Genomic DNA, 17733 nt, shown 5'->3' on the forward strand with positions numbered 1-17733 from the left:
TCTCTGCTCCAGTCTGTACCCTCTACTGCAGGCAATAGTTTCCAGTGGAGACCTGACTGCCTCACTCCCGCGGGGGCTTGCAAACATCTCCTCACCCTCACGTCCCACAAGATCCATCCATAGCAGACCCTTTGCCCCAGCCATACTGAGCTCCACTTGTTCGTGCCCTGCCGTTTCTCGCTTCTTTGTCTCGTTCTTCGCGCTGTTTTCTCGGCTACCCCGCTCTCCCTGCTTGTCCGGAGGTCTCAGCTCAAGTGTCAGCTCCTGTACGCAGTCTTCCCTGAGCCCCAGTATGCATTAGGTACCCCTCCACTCGGCTCCCCGGTGCTCACTCCGGGGCCCCCATTTGCCTCCTAGGAAGTCATCAGGGCGCTGTCTCCCTCTGTAGATGTTGAGCTCTTTGAGGGCAGAGAGGGGTCTGATGCATCCTTTAGCCCCTGGCCCTGGACCTGGTCCTTGGAAGGTGTTCGCCAGAGTTCTGCAAAATGGTGGGAGGCCACACAAGCTGTCGCTCATCCCCTGAGTTCTCCTGCATGGGGCCCCGTGCCTTTGATGGCCCGGGCACCTCGAGCTCCAGCCGGTGGGCCTCCATCCTCCTTCTCTGCGGGACCCTGGGTAGCTGGGATCCAGGGTGAGGAGGCGTGTTGTGAGGAAAGAGAACAGAGACAGCATCTGTTCCGCCTGCCCCTTCGCTAGACCTCTGGGCGGGGTGTGGGTGAGGCAGCCAACTGCTTTTCTGCATCCCTGGTAGCTGTTTATCCCCTCCAGGGTCCCCCTTCCACTCCCCCGGGGCACACAGGCAGGGCTGGTGTTTACGTGGCAAAAGCCCCACCAGCCCATGGAATGTGTCACCTACCCCCCTGAGGCGTAGGGAGCAGCTGATGGTTACAACCTGATCCCCCAGCGAGTTTTCCCCTTGTCCTGGTTTGCCAAGGCCAGTGGGGGGACAGAGATCCACAGATGTCAGGCTGACAAATGCAGTGGCTTACTCAAAGGCCATGTGGTTTACTAACCTTGGCAACCAGTAAGGCTGGCCTAGTCCAAAGTCAAGGAGTCTCTGTTACTGCCTGTACCTGCCTCTCTCCCAGTCAGCGTTCGCCTAGCATCTCCACTGCATATCTGGGGTGTCTGAGCTGTGCGACGGAGGGGCTGAAGCGTCTCCCAGGAAGGCAGTAGCGAAGGCTACTCCTGTTGCTGATGGATGACCCGAAGGGCTCTGCCCTCCACAGTGGCTTCCTAGCTTCAGTGGGGCTCTGCCCGCATCGCAGCCGGCCGGTGGCCTCGGAGTCTCACTACACAGCAGGTCATAGCAAGGAGGGTAGATGCTTCCTTAACAAAGCTCTCATAGGCGACAGAGCCAATAGCATGGGCCGCGTCGGCTTTCTCCTTTCCAACGACCCATCCCCAGCTGTACCACTGCTCCAGCCGCTGGTTCTCCCTGGTCTCCGCCGCCTTTCCCCTCCCGCTTCCCTCTCCATCCAGGGACCAGTGAGAGGTGCTGCCTGCTGTACTGTCCCTTCAGCTGCTCCTTCCCTAGTCGCCAAGAGTCCCCAGTCTCCTTACATTTTTAGAAAGACCCTGGGCTCTCCAGTTTTTCTCCCTCTGAGAATGGAGGGGCCTCCCTCAGATTTCCAGAGTGTTGGAGATGACAGGATGCCGCTGATACAGGGGCTTGTAAATTTTCCTGCATATTAGAATCACCTGAGGAGCTTTACAAAGACTCAGTGCCCAGGCCTCACCCCAGCTCATAATTCAAAGCAAACTTCCTGCTTGATTTTGTTTTGACTTTAAGCTTCCAGGTTGGAAGTCATCTCTTTGACGTGCCCATCTACACCAAGTGCCGTTTTTTCATGAAAATTTTAAGACATACCCAAAGGTATGAAGAATAATAGCTAAGTCCAGCTTTGAGAAAAGAATGTTACCAAGAGAGTTGAAGGCCCCTTACTCCAGATTGTTCCTCAGAGCTTCAGGGAGTCTGGGGAGGTGTCTGAGCTATAAACCAGCCAGGTCTCCTTAGGGTGAGGAGGGAGGTGGAAGGGCCTCCTTCCGTGCAAGGGTGGCAGGTACAGAGGGATTTGTTGCTGGTAGGGTCGCCATCGTGGGTTTCCATGGGTTTCCAACGGGATGGCTTGGATGGCAGCCAACTTGAGGACCTGCAGGGCTGGTGGTGCAGAGTGGGTGAGGTTCCAGCCTTTCCCCTTGCTTCACCCAAAACAACTCCAATTTTATTCCACTTTGTACACTGAGGCTCTGTAAATAGTTTCATTGGGAAAAGGGTTTAAAAGCCACTTAATTCCACCCTCACTAGTCTGTCTCTACCCTCTCTGAGATAGTGGTCCTGTAGTCGTTGGAAAAGCCTTGCGGTAGGACTCAGCAGATGGGGCCCGTGGTCCCAGCTCTCCGTCCGCTCTTAGGTCCCAGGTGTGCTTGACAAAGTCAGACCTCTCTGAACTCCGGGGCAGTGGGAGACATCCAGTGAGATAAATGGGTGTGAGAGGGCTTTATAAACGGCGAAGTCCTATCCAATGTAAGGGGGTCCTATTTCCAGAGAGCGTGGTTACTAGGCTTGTTCTCCGAGCACAGGAGTTGGTCGGGGTTTTGACTACACTCATATACTGCGCCTTCCTGTACCCTGTGTGGTCGAGGTGTGTGAGAGAGGTGCTAACCTCAGATTTAAGGCATTTTTCTGTATTTCATTGACTCTAAGACACTTTTTAAAGAAGATTTTAATATCTCCAAATTTGGATAGCGAGGGTGGGAGGGAGACGCAAGAGGGAGGAGATATGGGGATGTACGTATATGCATAGCTGATTCACTTTGTTCTAAAGCAGAAACTAACACACCACTGTAAAGCAATTCTCCTCCAACAAAGGTGTTAAAAAAAATCTCCAAATTTGAGAGGCACCTTACCAGTCAGCGGCATGACAATTGAATCGGCAACTTATTTTTTTCTTTTTCAGCAGTACATAAAATAACAGACATCTTCCAATCTGAGGTGTCTTAGAGTCACTGAAGGGCCGTCATTGTTAACTTTGACTCTTCCTCTTCTCCACGAGAGTCACCCTCCTGGTAGAGAACAGCCGTTCGAAAAAACTTCTAAACTTTTAGCATGTCGTCTCCTTCTAACACTCCATCCTCTCTTTCTTCCCTGCCGGCATCCACCCAGGCCAGGCGAGCTTTCTGCTTCCTGACCAGAGGGAGCCCCCTTTGTTGGGCTGTCTCTTGGGGCAGATGTTCTGTGGGACGTGAGAGAAAGGAAGCCGAGTGCACCTGCGCAGGGAAGCCCACCGTGCCAACTGACAGGGAGGGAGCCACACAAGCCGGGCCAGCTGCCCCCGGCAGCTCTGGTTTCTTTATTTCCCAACCAGAGCCTGGCCAGAAGGCTTAGCCTGCTGCCCTGGGGAGCTCCCGGGGCTGCTCATTGCCAGAGATGAGCTGGTAGGGCTGGGGCAGGGGAAGGGAGCGCAGCCTGTCCTGAGCTCCCTGGGTTGATGTAAGTGGCTGTCTGGCCCACGCAGAGGGAGACGATGACTTCCTCACCTCGTCTAACAAGGTGGAACAAGAGTTAGGCGGTGGGCCTTTCGGGGAAAAGCAGCACCTAGGGTAGCCTAAGCCATGCACGTTCACTGTGGTTGGAAATTGCCACCAACCTTCCCTCAAGTCCTGGCAGCCACTCTAATTAAGCTCGGCCCTTGTAGCCTTGAGGCCAGGCTCTTCCAGAAGGGAAAGGGGTGTCTGCAGTGAGATCCAGGGATACTTGGGCACAGGAAGCAGTTTTGGGACATTCCCGTCCCGCACCACCCCCCGAGGGAGCTTAGCAAGACATGATCAGCCCGGATTACAGCCGCCCTCATGTAACTGGGTTAAAGTGTTGGCCTACTTAGGCCCCTCCTGCAGCGGCCTCCTTCAAAGCTGATGAGGCCGATTAGGGGGCTATTTCTGCGCCCTGGTTGTGTACCCAGAAGCCTGGGGTCAGTCCTCCTGTGACAAGAAAGACAATAACTAAGGCTGGGCAGCCAAGGGGAGAGTCTGCCCTGCCCACGGGAGAGCAGTGCTGTCAGACCTCACGCGTCCTTGGAAAAGAAAGAGCCCAGGAACGTCAAGTCTAAGTCCCTGGATTTTGAACTTCAAAGACCAAGCCAACCAATTTTCTGGGAAAGACCTTGTCCTATGTTTTTGCCATCTTCAGCCCTAGAGAGAGATGGCGGATAGGCAAAACGAAGTCTTCAGTCACAGTCACTAGCCTCTACTTGGTAGGTTCTATGCATTTGAGGGAGATTGCTATCTAACCTGAGCCTCAGTTTGCTCGTCTATAAAATGGCAATAATAATAATAATAAATATAATAACGACTTCACAGAGCAGGTGTGAAGAGTGAATAGATAAGACACTTGGCACGGTGCCTGGCACACTGTAAGCACTACTTCCATAACTGTTAGATGCCATCATTACTACCATTTCCACCACTACTGCCACCACCACTGTCACCATCATCTTCATCTTCATTAACACAGCAGAGTGAACGATGGAAAGCTGTCTCTGGAGCCTGAAAAACACCGTCTGAATCCTGGCTCTGCCACTTTGTAGCTACGTGGCCTTGGGTAACTGATAACTTCTTTGATCTAGAGTCTGTAAAATCGAAAATTCATAAGGCTGTTGAAAGTGTATAACCTGGTCCTTTTTGTGCAGTAAGCAGTCCATAAATATTGGCTATTATAATTGTTAAAAAGGGGTGATCAAGATCAGTGGTTACCAGGAGGAGTTGCGGGCAGGGATGAATATGTGAAGCACAGAGGATTTTTAGGACAGTGAAACTACTCTGTATGATACTATAATGGTAGATACATTTCATTAGACATTTGTCAAAACCCATAGACTTTACGGCATCAAGAGTGAACCCTAGGGCTTCCCTGGTGGCGCAGTGGCTGAGAGTCCGCCTGCCGATGCAGGGGACATGGGTTCGTGCCCCGGTCTGGGAAGATCCCCCATGCCGCGGAGCGGCTGGGCCCGTGAGCCATGGCCGCTGAGCCTGCGCATCCGGAGCCTGTGCTCCGCAACGGGAGAGGCCACAACAGTGAGAGGCCTGCGTACCGCAAAAAAAAAAAAAAAAGTGAACCCTAATGTAAACTCTGGACTTTGGTATCCATGTAGGTTCGTCAGTTGCAACCAGTGTACCACCCTGGTGCGGGATGCTGATAGTAGGAGAGGCTGTGTGTGTCTGAGGCAGAGGAGGTGGGGCAGGCAGTATATGGGTGTTCTCTGTACTTTCTGCTCAACTTTGCTGTGAACCTAAAACTGCTCTCAAATTATAGTCTATTTAAAAGGAAAAGAAAAAGTTGATCAAACTAGATTGTTATAAATTTAGGATGTTAACTCTATCGCCATGGTAACCACTAAGAAAATAAAAGATACAGAAAAGGAAATGAAGAGGGAATCAACATGGTACACTAGAAAATAGTTCATCAAACACAAATGAAAGCTGTACTGGAGGAATTGAGGAAAAAAAGAGATATGACATGTAGAAAACAAATAGCACAATGGCAGGAAAAAAATTCTCCATTATCAGTAATCACTTTACATGTAAATGGGTTAAACTCACCAATTACAAGACAGATACTGGCAAAATGGATTTTAAAAAGACATGATCTAACTATATGCTGCTTACAAGAGACTCAATTTAGACCCAGAGACAAATAAAATTGATAAAAGGATCAGTTCATCAAGAAGCTATAACAATTATATACATATACACACCAAACAACAGAGCTCCAAAAGATATGAAGGAAACATTGACAGAATTGAAAAGAGAAACAGGCAGTTCTACAATAATAGGTGGAGACTTCTATATCCCACTTTAAATAACGGATAAAGCACTTAGACAATACATATGTAAGAAATAGAAGGCTTGAACAACACTATAAACCAATTAGACCTAAAAGACATATACAGAGTACTCTACCCAACAAGAGCAGAACACACATTCTTCTCAAGTGTACCTGGAACATTCTGCAGGATAGTTCATATTTTAGGCCATAAAACAATCATCACTAAATTTTTAAAGATTGGAATTAAACAAAGTATCTTCTTTGACCAAACGGAATAAAGCTAGAAATCAAAAACAGAAGGAAAGCTGATAATATTGCAAGTACGTGGAAATCGAACAACACACTTAACCAACGGGCTAAAGAAGAAATCACTAGGGAGATTAGAAAATGCTTTGGGATGAATGAAAAGGGAAATACAGTGTACCATTTAAATTTTTTTTCTGCATATATTTCTTGCGATATGCTTTTTTTATTTTTTATTAATTTTTATCAGAGTATAGTGGATTTACGATGTTGTGTTTGTTTCTGCTGTACAGCAAAGTGAATTAGTTATACATATCCACTGTTTCCTAGATTCTGTTCCCATGTAGGTCATTACAGAGTATTGAGTAGAGTTCCCGTACAGTAGGTTCTTATTAGTTATCTATTTTATATATAGTAGTGCGTATATGTCAATCCCAATCTCCCCAGCGTACCAAACCTTTGGGATACAGTGAGAGCAGTGGTCAGAGTTAAGTTTATAGCTTTAAACACCTGTATTAAAAAGGGATCTCTGAAATCAACATCCTAACTTTACACCTTGAGGAACTAGAAAAAGGAACAAACTACACCTAAAGCCAACAGAAGGAAAGAAATAATAAAGGTTGGAGCAGAGTTAAGTGAAATAGAGAATAGAAAAATAAATAGAATCAATGAAACCAATAGTTGGTTCTTTAAAAAGATCAACAAAATTGACAAATCTTTAGCTAGACTCATTAAGAAAAAACAGACATAACTAAAATTGGAAATGAAAGCAAGGATGTTACCACCAACCTTACAAAAATTTAAAGGGTTATAAGAGAATACTATAAGCAGTTGTATGCCAACAAATTAGTCTTGATGAAATGGAAAAGTTCCTAGAAACATGGAAATTACCAAAACTGACTCAAGAAGAAATAGAAAACATGAACAGATCTAGAACAAGTAAAGAGATGATTGAATCAGTAATCAAAAACCTCCCAACTTAAAAAAAAGAAAAAAAAAAAACCAAAACAGGCCTCATTGGTGAATTCTACCAAACATTTAAAGCTTTAACACTCATCCTATACAAACTCTTTCAAACAATAGAAGAGGAAGGAACACTTCCTGACACATTCTATAAGGCCAACATTACCCTGATACCAAAGCAAGCAAAGATACCACAAGAAAACCACAGACCAGTATCCTTATGAATACAGACACAAAAATCCTCAACAAAATACCAGCAAACCAAATCCAATGACACATTGAGAGGATTATACACCATGACCAAGCGGGATTTACCCCAGGAATGCAAGGGTGGTTCAACATAAGAAAATCAACCATTGGAGTACACCACCATGTAGGAAAATTAACTCAAAATAGACCAACAACCTAAATATAAGGGCTAAAATTGTTAGAAGAAAACATAGGGATAAATCTTCATGACATAGGATTTGGCAATGGAGTCACAGATTTGTCACCAAAAACATTAGCAACAAGGTTAAAATTAATTAAATTAAAAATAGATAAATTGGACTTTATAAAAATTTTAAAAATTTTGTCCACCAAGGGGCACTATCAAGAATGTGAAAAAGACAACCTACAAAATGGGAGAAAATATTTTCAAATCACATATCCGATAAGGGTTTAATATCCTGAATACATGAAAAACTCTTGAAGACCACACAATTACAAATTGGGCGAAGGACTCGAATAGACATTTCTCCAAAGAACATACACAAATGACCAATAAGCACATGAAAAGGTGTTCAACATCACTGGTCATTAAGGAAATGCAAATCAAAACCACAATGATATACTACTTCATACCCACTAGAGTGGCTGTAATCAAAAAGACAGATAACAACAGGTATTGGTGAGGATGTGGAGAAATTGGAACCTTCATACTGGTGGGAATGTAAAATGGTACAGCCACTGTGGAAAACAGTTTGTTTCTCAAAAAGCTTAACATAGAATTACCATATGACCGGGCGATTCCATCCTTAAGTATCTACCCAAGAGAAATGAAAACATAAAGTCCACACAGAAACTCAGACACACGTGTTTGTAGCAGCTTTATTTTTAAGAGCCAAATGATTGAAACAGCCCAAATGTCCATCAGTGGACGAATGGATAAACAAATTGTGGTCTGTACATACAATGAGATATTACTCAGCCATCAAAAGAAACGAAGTACTGAAACAGGCAACAACTTGGATTAACCTCGAAAACATGATGCTAAGTAAAAGAAGATAGTGACAAAAGGTCACACGTTGTATGACTCCATTTATATGATATGTCCAGAATAAGCAAATTCAGAGAGACAGAAGACTAGAGGTTACTTAGGTGATGGCCAAAGGAGAATGGGGAGTGACCTCTTAATAGAGACGGAGCGTTTTATGGAGTGATGAAAAAATTTTAAAACTAGAGAGAGCCGATGTTTGCACAACATTGCGAATACACTAAATACCACTGAACTGTGTGCTTTCAAGTGGTTAATTGTGTCATGTGGATTTCACCACAATTAAAAAAAAGTCAACAAAAGGGGGTGAAAAGAAAGGAATTTCTTTTTAACTCTCAAGTGCACTGTGCACCCTGCTCACAGGACTCACTGGGTAACCTTCCCAAGAGCAAATGTGTTGCCTGCACTTTCCCAGCCTAGGGCTGACCATTAGCAATTTCTATTTGATCTTCTCCAAGGCCACAGATTCTTCTGGAGTGGTACAAACCCAAAGGGGGGAGGAGGGGCCCAACGTACCCTGCAGGAGCAGTCCCAGCCTATTTGAACGACTGGATTAACCCCGTGTTCCTCTTCTCAACCCCATGATTCATGAGCACCATGGACCACATAGGCTAGGCACTGAGGGGCATGGCTTCACGTACAGAGGTCACTATGGCCACCCACCACTGTCCCCCACCACAATTCTGGGAAAGGGGCCATTGCTGAGGCCTGTTCCAGCGGGGCGGCAATATCTCCATGCAGAGTTCCTGGAATTCATGTGAATGTTTAAGTAGAGAAAGTTTAGGGAAACGTTTGCGTTACTCACACTAGTACTGTCCTTCAAACAAGATGGGGGTTTTCCGCTCTTTCCAATCCAAGACCCCCCTTTCTACCCTGCCAGGCTGTGTGCGAGTGGGGACTTTGATTGCCCCATCCAACGGTCCGGCCAGCCCGTCTCCTGTGCTGACGCACGCAAATCCACTTACACATGTTGACACATACGCTAACGTTGGATCATTCCAGAATATGGTGGGGTGGAAATGCTACTTTGATGAAAAGTGACGATAGCAGCTCCTAGTTTCAAATCTGCCTGGTGTTCAGGCAATGACTGCGACTCTCCGCAGCTTCCTGTCAGTTAAAATGTGATTTAAACATTCTATTGTGTACCAGTTGTGTTTCCTGTTTTATAATATCCAAATTTAATATCGCCTTCCTGCCCTTTCTATGTAGTGGGTGATTCAGAAGGTGACTCTGATTTCCCTCTCTGGGTGGGTTACCCTCACTATCTTATCTCTCCTCCTGCCTCATGAATGGATTTTTCCATTAGTCAGCATACTATAACCTTTCTTCAGGCCTCAGGGCAGCCTCGTAGAGCAAACAGCCTAGTTTCTCTCTGTGCTGCTCTCTCTCTCTCCTGGTCATGGGAAGGGCCTGATACCTTTCAGAGGGCAGATCTGCAGTAAAAAAAACAAAACTTTGAGCCACCAAATGCCACTCTGCAGGTACACAGACCTGTCTCTTATACGGTCATGTATTGATAATTTCTCTCCCAACCACCGTGGCATTCCTGCTAGGGAGCAAGATAGCCTCACTGTGGGAACAAATCCTCTCCTCCGCTCAAGGAACCATGACCGTGCCCGGTTTCTGGGTGGTCTCTGCTGCTAACACGTTGGAGGGCCAAAGAAATGCCATTTCCCAACAGGGCCGCTACAACCCTGCTCATTAATGCCACTCTGAGGTGGGAGCCATTTAAGGGAAACACTATAAATCCAGCCCAATGTCACCTGGGCCCCAGTCTGAATGACTTTTGCCAGCTAGACCAAACTTGTATGCCACTCACAACTCTCAGCTCACAGTGAACTGTTAATTTGTCTTACAAAATGATACTATCTTTATTCTGAAACCAAGCAGGGTGCCGTGCCTCTGGGCGGGGGGGTGGGGGGCGGGCACTCAGTAAATATTGATGGATCACGTTGAGCCTGACATTTGGGAGGAAAAGGCCAAATGGAAAAGGAGATGAAATGGTGCTTTGCCAAAGGCTCTCAAAATAACTGGGCACGTTGGGGCAGCAGCAGTGGTTTTCAGATTGTCCCGCGGGACCGGGACCCGGCATTCTGTTGGAACTGATCGAAGTTTCCATAAACATTTGATTCAAAAAACGTGTGTGTGTTTAAATGTATAATATTTAAACACTGTAATAAAAACTGAAAAAAACAAACAAAACCAAAACACCTAACCAAAACATCTAATGTGTTACATTCAGAATGGCAATTGAAGACCACCCAGTGGGTCAGCAGGAACCATCAAGTTGACACATTCTGTTCAAACCTCAGGCCTGATGCTTCTCCTGCCTGAACTTCTTGCAGGCCTCCCTTGTCAGGCCTGGTTCAGAAGGTTGTGACTGCACCGGGGTTTTATAATTTAGGCCAATAGGTACTCACTTTCATAAAACTATATTAAGATACCACCTCTTTCTCTTTGCAAATCAGGACCTTCTTGCTGCTGTACAGCCAAAACAATATAGAAATCAATGGAGCGCTGAGACTATAACTGTCATCTGTCACCCCAATTACAAATTTTTATAGTCACCCAAACAGCCTCGTCGTTCTCATTAACTTTATAAGTAACTGGTATGCATTCGTACTTTATAACAGTGAAATACCGTTTTTAGTCTCGTACTTGTAACTTAATGAGGTAGCAGCTAAGATTCTGATGAAAAAGCAAAGAGGTTCTTCCAGCATGGAGGGAGACTAAAGGCTAAACAAATTACCCGCCCCTTGTGACTTGGCTGCATCCTTTTAGAGTGGGAGCAGGAACTCAAGGACGCCAGGGCAGTTGTGAGCACGGAGGCACGTAACGCAGCCGCCGCCCAGCGCGCGCTCCAGACTTAGTGCATCCTACAATCTAACCTCTGTCGAGCTAATGTGAGATCATCCGTCATGATGGAAATCTGCAAGTGCAGGTCAGTGTTTCTTCATATAACGCGTATGCGCTCACCAGCCCTCTGGGTGGGTCCACTGAAACCATTTGAGATACACAGTCCATCTACTCGGGACATAATATATTAAGTGTCATTTTAAACATGGTTATAACCAAGTTCTTGGGATGAGGAGGGTCCAACTGGCTTGGACCCTAAGGCAGTTTTTTTCCCCGATTCTTAAAAAGATTTCTTCCAACAGGCTGGGGGGTTCGGAACAGGGGATTGTACCATGCGCTAAAGGGATCAAGGAAGGCCGCTGACTATAGCAGCCAAAGCAGTATACCCAGGGCCTGGCTCAGTTGCGTCCTCCCATTCAGCTATTCCTCTGGCCGGTGAAAAGCCTGGGCAGACAGATGGGAAGCCATCAGAGCTTGGTCCAAACTCGCACTTGTCTCGGCTCATGCGGTCAGAGCTGCAGAAAGTGGGAGAAGCCATTCTCTGAATGGCAGTCATTCACTGAGCGCTCCTGACTGGCAGCTCTGAGACCAGGTGTGGTTTCCTCACAGCAGACTTCCCCCCAGCTCACAGTGATGGTACCCCTCGGATATGACAGTATTTTCCATCAGCAGAGAGGAACTGCCGCAACTCACACAGTCACACTTGCCCTCTGAAGCAGTGGAGCAATTTAAAAGGTGCCCAGTGGGGCATGAAGTCTAAAGAGGAAATGCTGAAACTCTGGGGAGAATTTAGGTAGGTGGAGTGTGATTCCTGAAGTTGAAATCTGTCCAGACCACTGAGTTAACCACTAATGCTATAAAAAGAGAATGCTGTGGGCTCATTAAATTACTTCATTCTACCTGAACCTATTAATATCGTCTAAATCATTAAAAAATCCTGTGTACCATTAAACATGAATGATGAAACTGGCCCTGAGCAGATGGCTGCCTTAATGGAGCACTAGTCCAAACCACAACAGTCCTCTAGAGCCGAGATGGCTGTTTTTAGCCACTGTGATTGACATGAGCACGTGTCATCAAATTCACATGGGGTGTGGGGTTTTGGGGCAACGTAACAGAAAATTGTCCTGCATATATTCATTAGAAATTAATCCTGAAATATGCATGATGGAACTGAGACAGCAAATGATTTAGAAAGAGCCAGAGGTATGTCAGCAATGTCCCTGATGGCCTTTCCATAGAGGAAGAGCTAAGGCAACAGCTGATAGAGGTAGCACACCGAGAGATCCCTTGCTTGAAGCAGGCTCCCATCTGGCCCTCGGAAGGCAGTAGCACTAGCTGCCTTGCCCGATACTCACTCAAGACATTTTCCCCAAGCTCAAGTGGCGAACAGGGTTCACCTCATACCACTCTGGAACTGGAAAACTGGAAATACGTTTACGTGTGTGATGTGCCCAGCGTGTGTATGAGGAGTGTGGACAAGCTCCGAGCGGCCACATCTTGGGCATGTTTAGTTTCTGTCCTGTACTGAGAAAATGGCAAAGCCTTGATGATGGCAGAAGAAAGCCTTCCCACCTCACCAGATGATTGTGCTGGATGGCACTGCTACTGCCCCTACCAGCTCACAAAGGGAGACACCCAGTAATACACTGATCTGGAAGAAATTTGGAGCGGGCTTAAGTATAGCCATGCCGCCGCTGGAATTCAAGCCTGCTGCTTGCCTCAGCTCCGTGGCCAGGGTAGGGTGCTCAATAAAGGCCAGACTACTGTATCACCAGGCCAGGATTCACGGCTGGGTAAAAGAATGACATAGGTAAATCATACGGTAGGGAGCAACCGTAAGCAGATGAGGTTTCCCAAGTGCCAGTTTGGAAAGAAACCCGTATCAGTTCCTAAGTGTATTATTTCAAAGGCTTCAACTATTTGTTAGCTTTTAGTAAGAAGTACCCATGAGCCCCAAATCCTCTGATGAGGCCGGTTAAAGAAAGAAACCACAAATGGTAACTCAGTTTTAACATTTTATTGGGTAAATGATTTTAAAGGTAATAACAATAGTGTCAAAACTACTACAATATCTTTCCACAGCCATACCTTACAGACCCACATAAACCTTCCCATTTTTCTTTTTCTTCATTTGTAATATTTTAAAGCCATACATGTCATATAAAATGCCCATTTCCAATAGTTTCTTCAAACTATTTATTAAGCAATTAAATGTGGAAGGAAGGAGGATCTAGTTATACTTGAAAGGGGTTTCAGGTAATCTGTGATGTCTTACTGTAATCAAAAAACAGGGTACTAAGAAAGGGACGAGGAGAAGAGCTACTCCAGGTAGCTTTGCTCATTACAAGTCCAACCACTGCATCACCAAGAATTCATTATGCTGGTGACCGATTCAAAGTAATTTTGGGGAACATATAAAACACAAAAATAACTTAGAAACTAGATCCAAATATTTCAAAAGTAATCAACTTTCATATACAAAAACAGTCAGAGGTGGTTACAAAAGTTTGTTTTCTCAGTGCGTCTATGTACCAGCGCAGTTACTGGGTCCAGAGCAAAATAAAAGGTTTATTTTCTTCTGAAACAGTAATAAAAAACAAGGAAAACATATCTTTGTATATAAAGGATCAATGCTGGTCTTAAGAATAATGTAATCAGAAACCCTTAAATCGAGAGGCACACAACGGGTTTCTGCTTTTATAAAATAAAAGGAAAGTCACCAGTTTATTTAAATGGAGGAGGTGCTCACACCCCTCAAATAAGCTTAATTCAATTTAACATCACTAGCAAAAATCACTTAGAAACTGTACAAAAATAAAAAAGTTAACACATTTAATCCTGCAAGGTTTTTGTAAGGACTGGAAGGCAGGCTTTTGGAGCAGCATTTGGGCATGGCTGGGGGCTTCTTTGGTTTGATCTAACACACACAAGAGATGGAGCCTATTCCAGATGACAGTTTCGGATTTCCTGCACACTTGAAGACATGAACAGAGGCCAGTATACAAACTTCCGGTGTGCTGCACACTGGGGCTGTATGCTCTGGACTGAAACTCTTATAACTGCCTTAAGTGGGGCGGCGGGGCGGGTGGGGCGGGGGGTAAAGAGCAAGCCTTGCACTTCCTCCATCAATCACACCGGAGACTGGAGCGGGCAGGGCAGTAGCACATATTCTCGTGCAGTCAGAAGGCCACTTAATTGGGGGGGGAGGGGCAATTGTTCTTCTAGAATCTGGTACCTGGCTGACCTTTTCTAAGAACAAAAAAACCCTTCCAGAAATGGAAGCCTTTTGCTACATACCAAAGTAAAATACGTACTATTTTCCAAGAGGAAAAAAATACCCAGTTGCATCTGAAAACGGAAAACATAAATGGAACTAATTAACATTTAAAAGGGGGGCTATGTAAACTTTGTGCTACTCAAATGAAGTTCAAGTATTACTTCTGAGCTGTTTAGAGATCACTGAACTTACACAATATTCTGGTGACAAGAGTGCAATTCACATTTGTGTTTCTGCACAAATAAACCACAACTGGCTAGAACACAACCTGTGCAGTCAGAATCTTCGTCTGAGTTAAAAACACATGCTACATATTTCAACATGTTCAAAGTTAATGCAAACTACATATTTAACAGCTTTGTAATATACGACAAAGGTGAAAGGGTCTAGCATTTGTTTGAAGCACACCATTACAAGTTTGTATAACACCCTTTACACTACAAAGTCTTTTAGTCAACAGCTACTTAGACACAAAAATGCACTGTGCGTTAATTTGAACACAAAAGGAGACAAAACTATCCTTTTCCCCCAAGCCACGGTGGGAAATATTGCTGACCTCGTCCTCTGAAGCCTGCAGGATGGTTATTTCTTCAGTATAACATTATTACACTGGTAAGAAAATCTGTATAACATCTGCATATATCAAGAATTTTTAAAAATCTGATATGATTTTAGAGTCCGCATGACCAGTCACGTGACCTGCTCAAAATTGATTAGCACCGTTAAATACATAAACACACACATATGTATGTATTGTAAGTATACACACACACGTATGGGATAGATCTTTTCTTTAAAAACAAAAAAACTTCTAACCATGAGCTCACCCAGGACGAGGAGCCTGTTGAACTGATGAGATGATAGATAAGATGGATCAATATTGGTCTATTTTGTCTCTCTTCGGTTTGCTTGCTTTATTTACTTTTTTTTTTTTTTCTTGCAGCAGACAATATCATTCAGCTTGTGCTCAGTTTCCCTATAAGGGCAAGAAAAAATTTCCATCAGGTAGCCACTTGTTTTTATACTGAAAGACTAATCTGCTCCCAAGTAGAAATGAAAGGACTCAAAATCCCTTTCTAAAGCCCAGCAGCTAGCTTTCTCTGACTAATCTCTAGGTTCAGTGGAACTGGCTACCGAGATTCCATTTCAGGCTAACAATTGGCTTCTTGGTTAAGGCATCACGACTGAAAATGGTTATTCCAACAACAGATGCTGCGGACGAAGGAATACCAACAAACTTCTGAGAACTCTCATCAAAAACAAAAGCAGTTTGCTTTGCCATAAGGACAAGCAGAAGGAATTCAGCCGATTAATCTCACAAACTAGAAAAGGGTTTTCAAATTCTGAACTAGCAGTCTGTCACTTGTCACAGCAACTACATGTATAAGCTATGCCATCTTGATATTCAGTGACATCTCATAGTTTTAGACTATATATTCTGCACCACACTCATATTCATCACTTGAAATATTTGTTTCCTTGTTTGAAAAAAATTTTACACACACACACACACACACACACACACACATATATATTTACTACCATAAAATGAAGGTAATCTTTCTCCAGAATCATCTGTCATTTTTCCTGGGGATATACATATAGACCTCCCGTTGACATTAGGAAGTTCTCTGCATATGCATCATGGGAAGACTAGCCCTGCAAATGAGCTGGGCTCTAACAACTATATCGTATCTAAGTGCCAACTCCGTTTTTACAGGGGTAACATAACATCTTATCGATATAGTAAATGTGTTTCTATCAAAAGTATGTAGTGCAGAAAGAGATTCAAGCAATTTTATAGTATTTCTAAAACTCCAGTATTGTCCCCATGACAAACATGTCTGAAATCACGACATGTATTAACTTTTGTTTCACTAGATTATCTTTACTATTTCTTTAAATGGTAGCTAAAATTGTCTCTGGCCAATCATGACTTATTGAAACCTAAAGCTAACAAATTTAAATTAATATATAATAGACACATGTCTCTTTTTGGTTATTTGCTCAAAATAATCTTTTTCAGCTTAAAAAAATACTTAAGAGTAAGCAATTTGTCTAATCTGTTGTTTCACATTATAGAAACAATAAAATTTTTAAGAATATTTCTCTAAATTGCCTTTCTTCTAACCCCTCTTAATTCCACATAATTATATTCTTCTCAAAGGCACTAAATTCTGTATCTGCTCTCTTCCTGATATTCTCTGCTTTTCAAAATAATTTCTGTAGCATATTTCAAAGGTAGCTTGTACTTTCTTAAAACAGTGTTTTAGTTTGTAAGTTGGTTCTATAAAGTGATGAGGCAGTTTTTCCTGTGATAGCCAGCACAATAGGCATAAATGATTTCTCACTCTCTGTGACAAGTCCTATCATGGACCTTCGAATGTTCTACACTAGAACGAAAGTTCATCTATTCTAACCATGGGAAAAACATATACTTAAACAGTGAAGACCCACATACTAAGCTCTCATAGCAAAATGAATTTCAGACAAATTCAAGAGTAATATACAAATACCTGAATTTGATATGAATTACTCCCAAACACAGCTATCAAAAATGACCTATCTTACTGAGGAAAATGAAAGAAACACCTAAATGAAATCCTTAGAAACTGCATGAATTCTTCCATCCACAGTCAACAGAAGGAAGGAAGAGAAGAAAGAAGGAAGGAAAGAAGACAGGAAGGAAGGCAAGAAGGACAGAAAGACAAACCTGACTGAGATAGCAAAGCAAAATTCCACATAATATTGTAAGGAAAGAAAACCCCAAAATTCATATATGCTGCAAAAAAAAAAAAATCAATGACCTAATATAATAAAACAGGATCATCTTAATAAATGCCATTTTCCTACCCGTTACCATGATGATCTTAACTGACGATGTCGAAGCTTCACCATGGCAACGGAAACTATCATCATAAAATGGTACAGTAAAAGAGATAGCTAGACCAAGAAGGGGTAGGGTCTCCTGGGAAGAGGTCTGCAGAGAGGCCCAGTGACTGGTTGTGTGGCTCAGTGTCAGGAATAATGGTTGTATGGCGGAAGGGGATGCCCAATGCCATTTTGGAAATGATGATGCTGGCGATGAGCAAGGTATTCAGCATAGCTCAAGGTCATCTTTTCACTACGGTACCTGAAAGAAAGTTAGGGAAGAGACAAAGTTAACATCACGAAATAGGTGACATGTGAATGTCAGAGCTAGGAGGGACCCTTAGAGATAATTTTCTAGGTGAGGAAACAGAGGCCTAGAGAGAAGAAGTGACTTGCCCACTGTCACACAGCTAATAAGCAGCAAAGCTGAGATCAGAACCC

General features: G+C 44.0%; 2 protein-coding genes across 5 annotated transcripts in view; one reads left to right on the top strand and one right to left on the bottom strand.

Annotated features, from left to right (window-relative positions):
• TMEM164 (transmembrane protein 164) overlaps window positions 1–15686 on the top strand; it is a 179465-nt gene extending 163779 nt beyond the window's left edge. The window contains exons 8-9 of the transcript XR_004477878.2: window positions 11067–11226; window positions 11754–15686. The gene's annotated coding sequence lies outside the window, so the exon portion shown is untranslated. The remainder of the gene's footprint in view (window positions 1–11066; window positions 11227–11753) is intronic.
• Window positions 15310–17733, bottom strand: part of AMMECR1 (AMMECR nuclear protein 1) — a 109157-nt gene continuing 106733 nt past the window's right edge. For 2 of the 4 annotated variants that reach the window (XM_004281534.3, XM_004281535.3), the window contains one exon: window positions 15310–17554. In XM_004281534.3, coding sequence (XP_004281582.1) covers window positions 17440–17554 — 115 coding nt within the window. In that variant the 3' untranslated portion in view covers window positions 15310–17439. The remainder of the gene's footprint in view (window positions 17555–17733) is intronic. The other 2 variants (XR_004477876.2, XM_033408821.2) reach the window with 2 other exon arrangements.

This window comes from Orcinus orca, chromosome X (assembly GCF_937001465.1).
Source record: "Orcinus orca chromosome X, mOrcOrc1.1, whole genome shotgun sequence".
Classification (NCBI taxonomy): Eukaryota; Metazoa; Chordata; class Mammalia; order Artiodactyla; family Delphinidae; genus Orcinus; species Orcinus orca.